General features: G+C 34.3%; 1 protein-coding gene across 1 annotated transcript; it reads left to right on the top strand.

The window, feature by feature from the left end:
• The first annotated feature begins 10689 nt into the window (after nt 1-10689).
• On the top strand, nt 10690-13286 carry SHM4 (serine hydroxymethyltransferase 4). The gene is made up of 4 exons (XM_079024511.1): nt 10690-11448; nt 11732-12122; nt 12207-12308; nt 12789-13286. The coding sequence occupies exons 1-4, from the start codon at nt 10771-10773 to the stop codon at nt 13031-13033; spliced, it is 1416 nt and encodes a 471-aa protein (XP_078880637.1). The 5' UTR covers nt 10690-10770; the 3' UTR covers nt 13034-13286.
• The last annotated feature ends 565 nt before the right edge of the window (nt 13287-13851 follow it).

Genomic DNA, 13851 nt, shown 5'->3' with positions numbered 1-13851 from the left:
TCCTTTTTCTTTTTGAACTTCTAGTTTATTAGGGTAGTGTAGGATTTTAATTTAATGATTGTTTTCCTTGTTACTATTTTGTTTTTTGATTTTGATTTTTGCAGATGTTAGGGCAAGAATCGATCAAATTGTTAAAGCGTGAGGAATAAACGTGAAATCGAGTCTAAAACGAGAAGAGTGGGAGAATTGAGTCTACGAGTCCGGTGAATAAATGGCGGAAAGGATGAGATTTTACTGAAGAAAAATGAGGGGGAATATTGTTGTAATCATTCCCTTAAAATCCAGAAACGAACCTAAAGTTGGAGTATATTTTGTTCACTCAGTGCATAAAGCTCATCGAGTTCCCTATATAAACTCGACGAGTTCTTTTGGAAAAACCCGACTGTGCCAGTTTCAGCAACCCAACCCAACTCGACGAGTTGCTCTTTCTCTTACCTTTGAGTTGGTGATTTTATTACATTCTACGAAGGCAATTGGCTGTGCTATCATTGTTTATTTTCTGAGCATTTCCAAGATCTTTTTCCTCTATATTTTGGAGCATAACCATACGAGATTTGACACCCAAGGCATGGATGAGCTGTTCCCCTGTCTAAAGTCAGCTAAAGATGGAGCTTAATATGAAGAATATCAACCTCGCAACTTCTATCCCAGGGGAGTCTGTTCCAATTCTCTCTTTACTTTTGTGTTCTTTAATTGTTTTAACATGCAATGGGGACATTGCATAACTTAAGTGTGGGGTATGGGGGTTGATTACATTTAGTCAAAATTACAATCCTTGCTTGGTTTAAAAAAATTGCATAAAAATTGCTAGGGTTAATTTAGAAAGTTTTGGTAAAGCAATTAGGATTCCATGCTAGTATTGTATTTGATGATTCTATGAAGACCCAAATGTTTAGTTGAGCCAATATACGTTATAGTGCATTTGTGGCCCCCTTTATTCTAGTGAAATCATGGGACAAAAACACAACCTCGCTTAGTTTGAGGATCGCAATATGTTTAGCATCGTGTACTTGAAATGTATCCAGGAAAGCTCAAGTAGTCATTGCACACGAGACTAATGCCTTTAACCAATAAAGGATGAAGTTAAATTCCCTTGCTTAAGCATATGTTTTTCTAGGTTTTTAGTTTTGAGTGGAAAAAGTGCGTTGAAAAAAGAAAAAAAAAAGAAAAAAAAAGAAAAGAAAAAAAAAGAAAAAAAAAGTTGAAACAAAAAGAGTGATGAAATGTTTGAATAAAGAATCTACAAAGCTATGAAGACAAAGAAGAGTATCATGAAGAAAAGCTACAAAGTATAAAAGATTCAATCAAAAGTTGTATTTGTCTTTTATTAGTAATTTTCTTTTCTAGGTTATTTTATCGTATGTATGCTTGGGGATTTAACCAAAAATGACTTGAGGTTAAGAAAGTTTTCTGGGGATGAATTCGGAGGGATGCATAAAATGAGAGTTGTTTGAAAGAAGTGGGCGAGTGTTTATGAGGATTGTGAGTATTTAGAATTGAGGGGGGTTCTTAGGAAAATTTTAGACACAAATGCATGCGTTGCGGTCTTGTCATAATGGTTGGGTTCGATTGGGATTGTCTTATGTGGTATTAGTGTGCTAAAATTCGGTTTTGCTTGGGGGCAAGCAAAAGTCAAGTGTGGGGTATTTTGATATGGGCTTATTTAGTCATAGAAATCATTCATTATCTTATTAATTATTGTTGATTTTATATCATTTTATGAACAAAAGATACTTAATTAGCTTAATATTTCAATTTCAGCAATAAAAGACATGCTCGGGTGAGAAAGGAAGAGGATTGAGTGATTGGAAGCTTGGATCTTGGATTTTGAAGAAAGAAGGATGTTGCTGGACAGTTTGACCCATCGTCAGTGTTTTGGCCATATCTCAAGAACCGTAACTTCGATTGATGAGATTCAAAATGTTCTAAAAACTAGACACAATTTCGGACGACTTTCGTGTTTTGAGAAAATGTTGATTCCAATTAAACTCGACGAGTGTTTACCAAAAACTCGACGAGTTGGTTGGAATATTCTCGATTTAAGGATGCCTTGTCGTACACGTTGTATATGCGGATTATTGAAAAAACTCGACGAGTTTTTGGTGAAAACTCGTCGAGTTGATGCTGTTTTCAGAATTTATATATAGAAACTCTTCTCATTCGAACCCTAACTTTTTGTGGAGGCTAGCTGCGACTTTTGAAGACCAGAAGGGTTCTTGGAGCTGCTATTTCCGAGATTGCAACCTAAGAAACAATTTAGAAGAGAATCAAAGGAAATAATCATTCTTCTTTTCTTAATCTTTGTTTTGAACCATGTTTGAATCATTAGATTTTGATTTTAGATTATTACTTGCTGTAGATATGAGCTAAAAGCTTTTTACTTCTGTTTGGATGAGATAATCTTATGAACATGGTTTGATTGAGTGGTTGGATTAATATTAATTTGGTTATTCATCTTGTTAAGCTTGTTAAAGATCCTCATGTATTGATGATAAATGTTTTCTGTTATTAAGTAAGTTATTGAGTTGCATGAACATCTTCTTGATTACTTGATTCATATAGTTTTGTGAATACAAGATTGTATGCCTAGGAATAGTGAACATGAAACTAGGGTTAACTAGAAAATATGTAAATCAATGTGTGAGCATGTGTGATGAACAACCACATATGAGTTGATTGAATTGAACAAATTTGATTAGCTATTATTACAAGTCTTACTTGATATGAACTGAACACTAGGAAACTTGTTAGTTTAATCACTTGATCACTATTTGAATTAACTTGTCTACTAAAGGATTGTTAATAGTGAACATTAACCCAATCACACTAGGAATCGGTAACCATTGACATATTGATCCATTGCACTTGCCACGAAATCAACCATAGGAATAAGTGAATCGAATCTAAACAGAAGTCTCTTTTATCATTGAATCTAGTTGTCCTTTCTTATTCTTCTTAGTTGTTAATTGTCTTTGTTTGAGTTTTAAAGTGCTTGATTAAGTTTCTAGTCTTGAAAAACTAGAGAAAACCCCCCTCTTTTATTAATTATTTTTAATTAGGTAATACTAGTACTTAATTTGATTGTTACCGTTCCCTGTGTTCGATACCCTACTTGCTTAAACTATACTATTAATCGATAGGTTCACTGCCTTTCGTGTGTTTAATTTGTGTTTGAAGTAATAGGATTAAAACTAGTGCGTTTTACACACATCACCCGAAGAAGAGAAAATATTTTCACCTTGATCTGAATGTGGAAGATCATCTTCAGAAAGAAGAGGAAACAATTTCCAAAAGAATTAGGAAGACCATTATTGTCTTGACTTGAAATCTATCAAGGGAGAAAAGAGAATTAGAGTTAGTTTGATCCTTAATTATTAACCCATAAATTTTAAATTAAGGCTAGGATCCATATTTTCAATTCAAACTTTGAAGAGGGATGACGTAATCAAATTCGAATCTATTTTAGGTAGGTAAGGCTTTCACCAATTTCAATCTTATGAAATTTCTAGATCTTTTGAGATTCATTGAATCTAATCAATGACATGTTTAATCTCAGATTATGCTCTCACTTTTGTGACTGGGATGACGAGGATCACAAACGAGATGTGAATAACCATGAAAATTAGCTTGGTACTCTCGATGTCATTTATCATCTCGTTTTAATGTGCCGATTAGCCAAACGCGCTCCATTAATAAACGATAATTTTCGAGACACCCACTACCACTCTTTATTATTCCCCCATTAGTGTGTCGGTTAACCACACACGCTCCACTAACGACTTTTAAAGTGTAATGTGCAATTTCATGGATTAGCATAAAAATTCACATTTTTCCGAAAATAACTAAGAATGAGATTTTAAAAAATAGTTTAGTTATTTTTTAATCGCATTATACTTATTAATGAGAATTAATTGTTCTATCAAACACGTTCGGCTAATGAGCCTCTACTAATCAAGGAAGCGGTGGGTGAGAGTGGACACCTATTTAACTACCATTTTATAGGCAATTTCCTCATACCCCCTTATAGATTAGCTTCGTGTATGAGGTGTACTAATGGTTTGACTGACTATATATATATATATATATATATATATATATATATATATAGGAATGAGTTCTATGGAAAACAAATAATTAGGGCAACATCTACCGGAACCAATAATCAAATGACACGTGTCCATTTCTTTCTTCACAAGTAATGTATTGTGGAAGTTATTGTGGAAGTGATGTGTTGTCATGTTTTCATTGGTTTAAATATGTGTTGCCCTAATCATTCATTTTCCATATAACTATTCCCTATATATATATATATATATATATATATATATATATATATATATATATGTACATACATATATATATATATATATTAAACTTTTAATTTAATTAAATTTAAACCATATTATGGATTTATAATTAATTATCTTTTAATTAATAATTTATTTAAATTAATAATAACATCTATAAGGATACTTTTAATAATATAAATTTATCATTATCTTGTCTATGATTATTTATAACATTTAGGGTTTTATTTAATTACCCAATATGACCAAAATCTAGATTATGACAGATTATATAAAAGATAATTACCAAATAACACCATATAAATCAAGTTAGGCAAGAAAATATGAAAATTCGGAATATACTGTGCTCATGTCGTGAGCATGGACTACTCACGTCATGAGTCCAGTCTGGCAGAAACAAATTTCGTATTTTAATTGTGCTCATGCTGTGAGCCTCTAAACACACGTCGTTAGATATGATTTTTCAAAAAAATCGATTTTTGTTCATGTTGAAGCAATATAAATTCAATTGTTTGACAACCTACACTCTGAAACCACTAATGGTTTTTACATGCACTAACACGGATAAATCCTTAACACATAAGGTTACATGTAACCTAAGGACCTATGTCATAACTCTATTAAAGTAATATTCTATTGAAGAACAAAAAACTATAAACCCTAGGTAATTTCAAAAATCACAAGAACAAATTCATGTTTACTTACCTTTTAGTCATTGTAGTAAATAACTAATCAAAAACCTTCTTGAAAAAACTCTTGGAAGCAAGCACCATAAGTGTCGTGCTTCTAATGGTTCACACCCAAACCCTACCAACCAAGGAGCTTGAAGAGAGAAAGGAGAAAGGTGGAAATTTTGGCCTAACCCTCTAAAGAAAGTCATGGCCGAAATTCATATCCCAAGGGTCCTATTTATAGTGTAACAAGGAAGCCCTAAATAACCCTAAAATGAATAAAATAATATTATTTCCTTTTGGTAATTATCCAGTTTCCTAATTATCCTCCATTGATAATTCTAGATCTTCTAGATCTCTTCAAAACCTTCCATGGTTCTAGGAAGGATCTAGAATGCATCTTGTTCAACTATTAAACAATTACACTTTAACCCCTGAACTTTTAATTAATCCAATTAATCCCAAAATTAATTTCGATTAATTATTAATTAAATAATACTATTTCCAATTAATATATTATTTCCATAATACATTAACAAATCATTTATTTTTATTTCTAATTAATTTATTAACCATATAGTACATTAATAAATCATTCTCTCTCTCTCTATAAAAGCTATCATATTCAATTGTTAGGTTTAAGGGCAACCCAAAAGGATTGTGCTATTATTAATTCAAGTTTATACCAATTATAGTTATGAGCTTAGACACCCAATCCAACAATTATGACCTCCAGAAGTTTGGTGGTATTAGGGTTAAGCCTAGTATGTTGGGCGTATATAGGATTACGTTGGGCGTACTAGGGAGAGGGATCCCAAATGCCCTCTTGAGTACGTTGGGTGTACCATGAGTATGCAGGGCGTACTCAAGTCAGGTTCAAACCCTAATTTAGGGTCTTGGACCCTATTTAATGGCCTTAACTCAACTCCAAACCTTCCTACCTTCAACCTCCATCACATTAAACCCTAAATACGAAACCTTAGACCCCATTTGAGTGGTTCTTGAGTTCTTGGGGTGATTTCATGTGTTTTGGTGCTTATTAAAGCAGAAAAAGCTTCTTCAAGGAGTGTTGAATTGGTTGAAGCTTGTAGATCTTGACTTTGTGTATCTTAATCTATCTTGTGGAGGTATAAAGCTTCAAACTTTATGGTTCCTTAGTGTAGATCTAGTTATGGGAGTTGTTATATGCATGTTTTGTCCTTTTTGAGGTTATTAAGTCATAAATTTTGGATCTTGTGGAGTTTAATCATCTCATGCAAGTATTAGTGACCTTATTATGAAGTTAAGAAGCTTAGATTATGGTTTGGACCTCATAAAGCCATGCAAAGTCATAAAGTCAGGAACTTTATGACTTAAGACATCTCTTTAGGGTCAGATCTGAGTTTGGATGTCCTGGTCTTAACCATTAAGAGCTTAATGGTGAGTTTTAGCCTCTGACAAGTACGTTGGGCGTACGCTCAGTGTAATGCTTGGATTGTGCATCGATAACTTGTATGTTGTGGTTCGGAGGTAATTACGTGGTGTGTACTCTTCTGGTACTTGGGGCGTACTCCCCAGGGTGGCCATTTTGGGCATTTTAGGCCATGAGCCTTTTGGGGGTTGGGCCATGAGATGTTTGACCAGTTTTGGGAAGGGTAAAATGGTCTTTTACCCTTTAGAAGGATGGAGTATTGATTGGGCCTTGGTTTTCGGGATATTGGTTTAATTATTAATTAAGGTTATATTTATTGTTAGTTGGTGCGAGATTATCCGGTCAGCAACCCGAACAGTTATTTGGTTATCAACAGATTGATGTGGGTCTCCTCACTGTACCCATGGGTCGAAGGCACTAATACCGACCCATTAGGATATATTATGCCAATTGTCTCTGTGACTCTTACATTGTATGTTAGGCTAGGCATATTTGTATGCTGGGATTGACCCATTCTATGATGGGCTAGACCCATTTGTACGTTGGGCTAGGCCCATGGATCAGGAAGGGCTAGGCCCATTGGTTTGGTAGGGCTGGGCCCAATATGCAGGCTAGGCTCAATATGCAAGCTAGGCCCAATGGTATGTATGGTATGTGGTATTTTGGGGAACTCATTAAGCTTTGTGCTTATGGTTTTATGGTTATGGTTTCAGGCACTTCCGGTTCGAAAGGGAAGGGCCCGACTTGATCGCAGCGCATCCACCCATGTTTCCGCAATATGATGACTTTGGGATTGTAGTCTGATGACTGTTTTATTATGATATACCTTTAAATGTTTGAATAAAAAGATAATTGGTGTTTTGGTTGAACTAAAAATGAAATTTTTACCTCATAATTTTGGGACGTTACAATTAAGGGCTTAATCCTTAAGTGGTTTTGGACAGTTCCCATGACGTGGCAACTTGCTTACCACGTCATGGTGAGTGGATTCTTCACGATTGTTTTATCGAGGGATTGCCACGTTGTGGCAGGTGCATGTCCACAACGTAGTGATCAACTGTGTTGACCTTTGACCGTTAACTTTTCGACCGGTTTGACTTTTTGTCAAACTTTGAGAGGTGTTAAGCTATAATATGAGGTTTTAGCTTGTGATTGGTTTAGGAGATTCATGTAGCTGATTCTATGGGACTTTGAGTAGTGATTTCAGCTCTTCGTTCATGTGAGTCTTCTTATTGTATAACCTATGTCATAGTGGTGTGCATACTAGACTAGTTGAGTCTTATTTTCTGATTGTTGTCATGTATATTATTGAGTTGATAATAACTCAGGACTGTTGATAGTCTACAAAGTTGTTGATAACCCATAGGACTGCTGTGAGCCCAAAAGACTGTTGATAGTCCCAGGGTTGCTGATAACCCATAATTGTTCATGTTTTTGTTTTGTATGTGATATTTAGGACTGCTGAAAGTCCCAAGGTTGCTGATAACCCATGGCTGATTATTATCCTATGTTATATGTGATATTTTGGAGAACTCACTAAGCTTTGTGTTTATAGTTGTGGATTAAGTGTTTTTCAGGTACTTATCGGATTGCGAATGCGGGGTTGTACACACACACCAACAATTTTTATGATTCAAGATTTCACATTGTGTTCCTTATAACTATGACTTTTAGATAATAGTTTATGAACAAGTGGTTTGACTTGAATGTAACTTTATAAAAATGAGTGTTTATTCTATTTTAAAAATAAAAAATTTATTCTGGAATTTGATACGTTACATTTTGTTTGCTTTTGTATAGTTTTTTAAGTTTATTTTTCTTTGTGATGATTTGAGGATAACCATATCTTAACTACCATTAAGAAGGCTTTTGTTTGCATGTTTGAAGGACTCTTGAAGGAGGGCAATGTGTATTATTTTTTTTAATTTCTTTTTTGCTAATAGTATTGTCGGTTTGCAAATGACAGATCACATATTTAAATTAAATTTTCACAAAAAAAACGTATGTTAAGACCATGACATTTGGCTTCTCTCATAGTGTCAACTATTTTTGTTATGTTGAGCTCGAAAAAATTATTTCAGGTCATATTGGGAAGGAGTGTGCAATTGGTAAGTATGATTTTGTATCGAAAACAAGGTTGGTCTTATATACGTGTTGTATGTCTTGACATTTATGAATTACTTGGTGTTTCTTTTTGTAAATGTCATCCGTGTATTGACATGGTATACCAACTTGATGCTTGGCATGAATGATGGTCGGTCTACTAAGAGGGTGTCTTAATTTGAATTTCAAGATTTTGAGTAAGACACAATTAGGTAAATTTGCTTCCATAGAACTTTGTAGGCGTGTGAATACTAATTGCTTTTTGCTGTCCAGTTTGGATCGTATCCGATATACTTTGTAGGCAAACCACGTAGATGATTTTGCATTCAAGATTTCTAATTAATGCTTTTAAATTAAGTTATTTTATTCTTGTTAATAGTTTGATTTGAGTCTAATAAAGTTTCAGGAAAAACCCTACTTTATTTTTATTGTTTTAGATTAATTAATCGTTTAGTTTCCTAAATCAAAATCGTATCTATTCTCTAAGTGCTTGACAACCCGGCCTTACCTTAGCTACACTCTCATTCGATTGAATATACTTGTTTAGTTGCGTGTTAGTTCATAATTTCGATAAACTGAATTATAAATTTAAAACCTAATAATTTTTACATATATTAAAACACACATCGAAGTGGTAAGTTTGTAATATACATGATTTGGATTTGTACTTTCTTATCTTTAGGGCTATAAGAATCATATTTGAAAAGAAAGCATGCATTAATTTGCTGCAATTTAAAAACCAGCTATAAATAGAATCTAATTATATCGAGACTTAGTAGAATGTTTCTTTATTATAAAACTCTACAAAAACAAATGTATACGCATTACATGCTAAAGAGTAAGTCAAAATATGTACATACATGAAGGTCAAAATGGGAATTTTATATCTTTTAATATTTGAGTAGAGAGTGGTTGAGTGGCAATATTGGAAATGCATGCCGAATATAAGCAAGTATTGACTTCATAATATCCAATCGGTTGAAGCAAACGCTATCAAGAAAAAGGTTGGTGAGCTCGAAAAGACCATGATACCCTTTTCACCAACCCACCCACCCCACCAAACCTTGGTCAGCTTCTCAATACATGGCTGCCTTTCTTACCAACCTACGAAATGAGCTCATCTATACAACATGGACTAATTACAAAGTAGGCTATTAATATTGACATTCACATGAGCGTCTAAAATATATTTCAGTATAAAAACTTTGATATTATCAAAGAATAAGATATATGTATTTTTAATTCGTATTTTGGCAATTGTCCTTTATTATTTTCCTTTTTCGATTACTCACAAAATAACACACTTAAATACCACATAAGACATACATATGAAGTGACATATCAAGTATTTAAACTCAATATGCATAAAAGTCGTGTAAAGTATTAAATATTGTAAATTTACGCCTTAAATTTTAGTATCTAATATTCGTATCAAAAGTTTTGAATATCTAAATTCATGAAGATTTTTTTTTTTTTTTTTTTTTTGATATCCGACTTTAAACACCTATAGCCCTAACATCTCATAATCAAACACTCTAACATGAACATGAAATACTTTTTAACCAATCATCTCATTTCGTCTCATAACTATTGCTTTATCTAGATTAAGCCACCATTATGAGTTTCGCTATGAATATTCGTTAGAATTTTTTATGCCATAAAACTAACGTTTTAAGGAACTACCTTAAAATGATGTTACAAGTTTTATTTCCTTTTTGACGGATTAATACAACGTATCAAACCTAATTTATGCAACTTTCGTGATTTTGTTACTAGACAATGACTATAACTTTTTACATGAAGTTTAATTCAATTCTCAAATCGCAACGTATTAAATATTATCTTCAATATATGAAACAAAATGAAGAACACTAATACACTTTGATGAAACATTCAAAAAATTTCAATATATGAAACAAACCGAATGCGAAAGAAAATGTTCTTACACAATTTTGGTGTCTTTTTTGTGAAGAAAAAAACTTTAGTGTCTCGCATAATAATCATTAAATGGTTATAAATGACGACATATATAATTAAAGTAAAACAAAATATTCACCAATCCCCTCTTATTCCCCACCACCAACACCAAAAGCAAATTAAAAAAACAAAGGCAAAGAAATAAAAAGTCTTAAAACTTCAGGGGTGTAAAATGTAATTTCATAAACATCCGTTGGCCTATTAAAACCCTTCCCCCATTTCCGAAAACCTCGAACCACCACCACCACCTCCTCCTCCTCTATCTATCTGGGATCACCACTTTGATCCTACAATCTCAGCCATGGATCCCGTTAACGTTTGGGGAAACACCGCCTTGGACGCCGCCGATCCAGAAATCTTTGACCTAATTGAAAAAGAAAAACGCCGACAGTGCCGTGGTATCGAACTCATAGCCTCTGAAAACTTCACCTCCTTCGCCGTTATCCAAGCTCTCGGCAGCGCCCTAACCAACAAATACTCCGAGGGCATGCCCGGAAACCGTTACTACGGTGGCAACGAGTACATCGACCAAATCGAGAACCTCTGCCGTAGTCGCGCCCTACAAGCCTACCGTCTAGATCCCACCAAATGGGGCGTCAATGTTCAGCCCTACTCCGGATCTCCGGCTAATTTCGCGGCATACACCGCACTTTTGAACCCACACGACCGTATCATGGGTCTAGATTTACCATCAGGTGGTCACTTGACTCATGGTTACTACACTTCCGGCGGGAAGAAGATCTCCGCTACCTCGATTTACTTCGAGAGTTTGCCGTATAAGGTGAATTCAACTACTGGATTTATCGATTACGAGAAGATGGAGGAGAAGGCCTTGGACTTCAGACCTAAATTGATCATCTGTGGTGGAAGTGCTTACCCTAGGGATTGGGATTACAAGACGATTAGAGCTATTGCTGATAAGTGTGGTGCCCTTATGCTATGCGACATGGCACATATCAGTGGTCTTGTTGCTGCTCAGGTACGCATTTCTCTCTCCCTGATCCATAATTGTCTTAATTGCTCATTAGATCTTGGTTTCTACTTCCTTTTGAAATTCTAGATCCACATTTGAACATTAAGATGCCAATTTTATAGATACACTACCATCCATGATCTCGGAAATTGAATAAGAACAGGGTGATGCATTTGAGATTGAACATCTCATCCATAAGATCCACATTCAGGATCCAAAATTGATTCAGATCTATAGATTTAGAGTATAAACAATCAAATTTAGATTTTTTTGTTTGAATCTTTGATAGGAAGCTGCGGATCCATTTGAGTACTGTGATGTGGTAACAACCACCACCCACAAGAGTCTCAGGGGACCAAGAGCTGGTATGATCTTCTACCGAAAGGGCCCAAAACCACCAAAGAAAGGTCAACCAGAAGATGCAGTTTATGATTTCGAAGACAAGATCAACTTTGCTGTGTTCCCAGCTCTTCAGGGTGGACCTCACAACCACCAGATCGGTGCCCTAGCTGTTGCTTTGAAACAAGTCATGACACCTGGCTTCAAAGCTTATGCTAAACAAGTTAGAGCCAATGCTGTTGCCCTTGGTAAATTCTTGATGAGCAAAGACTACAAACTTGTCACTGGTGGAACTGAAAACCATCTTGTGTTGTGGGATCTTCGTCCTCTTGGTTTGACTGGTAAGGACATATTCGTCATTTTTCTCATACCATGATCTTTATAGTCAATTATAGATTCAATATTATATGTTTTGGTCTTTATAGGCAACAAAGTGGAGAAACTTTGTGATCTTGCAAACATCACTGTGAACAAAAATGCTGTGTTTGGTGATAGCAGTGCCTTAGCTCCTGGAGGTGTTCGTATTGGTATGCTTTTTTATTTCCCAAATCTTTACTCCTTTCTTGTGTATTTTTAAAATATGTTTATTGGAATTTAAAATTGTCGGTTTGATTTTTTGGTTTTTAGAGAAACTTTATTTTTAGGTTTGGTTTTGTTTTTTCTATATAAAATCCTAAAAATTGAGCCGAATTACACTAAATCTAGGCCAAAAGTGTAAATTTTGGACCAAATTTGTAATAAATTTCGAAATTTGGGCAAAAAGTGTAAATTTTGGATCAAATTTGTAGTAAAATTTGAAATTTGGGCCAAAAGTGTAAATTTTGGACCAAATTTGTAATAAAATTTTGAATTTGGGTCAAAAGTGTAAGTTTTGGACTAAATTTGTAATAAAATTTGAAATTTGGGCCAAAAGTGTAAATTTTGGATCAAATTTGTAATAAAATTTAGAATCTGGGCCAAAAGTGTAATTTGTGTTTTCTAATTGTTATTTCATGGTGTTTAAATAGGGACGCCCGCGATGACATCAAGGGGACTTGTGGAGAAAGACTTTGAGCAAATCGGAGAGTTTCTTCATCGTGCAATTCAAATCACTTTGAACATCCAAAAGGAATTTGGAAAATTGTTGAAGGATTTCAACAAGGGATTAACAAACAACAAAGAGATTGAAGCATTGAAAGCTGACGTGGAGAAGTTTTCTGGCTCTTTTGACATGCCCGGGTTCTCATTGGCTGACATGAAGTACAAGGATTAAGCCATATTGAAGAAGAAGAAGAAGAAGATGGAGATTAAATGAATGTTGTTTGTCTTGTTATTACTATTAGTAACACTTTTCTGTTTTTTTCTTTTTTGAAGATTTAAAAGAATATTTTATTAAAAATGTATGTTTTGGTTGGAAGACAAAATAAGGTCTCACATGTTAGCCACTTCCACTTGTAGATTTTCTTTTCTTTTGTTTTTTTGTCTTTTGGATTTAGCATGAAAGAAAAATATTGAATTGTGTTTTACTTTGGTTGAAGTATACCATTTACATTACGTCATGTATTCTCTTCTTTTATACCATCTACATGACATCTTCCCCGATAACATTCGATTATTTTTTAACACCTACGGAAACATCACACTCGAAACAAATTGTGGACATGACTCGAGCAAATATTTAATATCGACACGAGAGACATGTTTGTGTAAAACAATGATAATCTATGAAAACAAAGCGTCAATAATGTTATAATCTGGTAAGTCGTACTACCCTTAGATGAGATGTAATAAAAGATTGGAACAATGCAAAAAACGGATATGATTTTTGGTTTCAAAAAATTATCAAGATAGTGTCATCGATAAGTAACATTTTGATCGATATACATGGTTAATCGAGTGTGAAAACATACTCTCTTGGTTGAGGATCAGGAACGGTTCCACTATAGTGTCCATAGTGGCACAGGCAACCCCTGTTTTTTTTTTTATGCAGTGTAAAATTTTTCGTTTTTTCTACTATTACGCCATTGCGTAAAAAAAATTATGCCATTGCGTAAAAAAAATTGTGTCCGTCCCCGATGATTCTTCTACAGC

This window comes from Lactuca serriola, chromosome 2, assembly GCF_051521515.1.
Source record: "Lactuca serriola cultivar US96UC23 chromosome 2, Lser_US96UC23_V15, whole genome shotgun sequence".
Taxonomy (NCBI): domain Eukaryota; kingdom Viridiplantae; phylum Streptophyta; class Magnoliopsida; order Asterales; family Asteraceae; genus Lactuca; species Lactuca serriola.
This window is presented reverse-complemented; position numbering and strand designations above follow the sequence as displayed.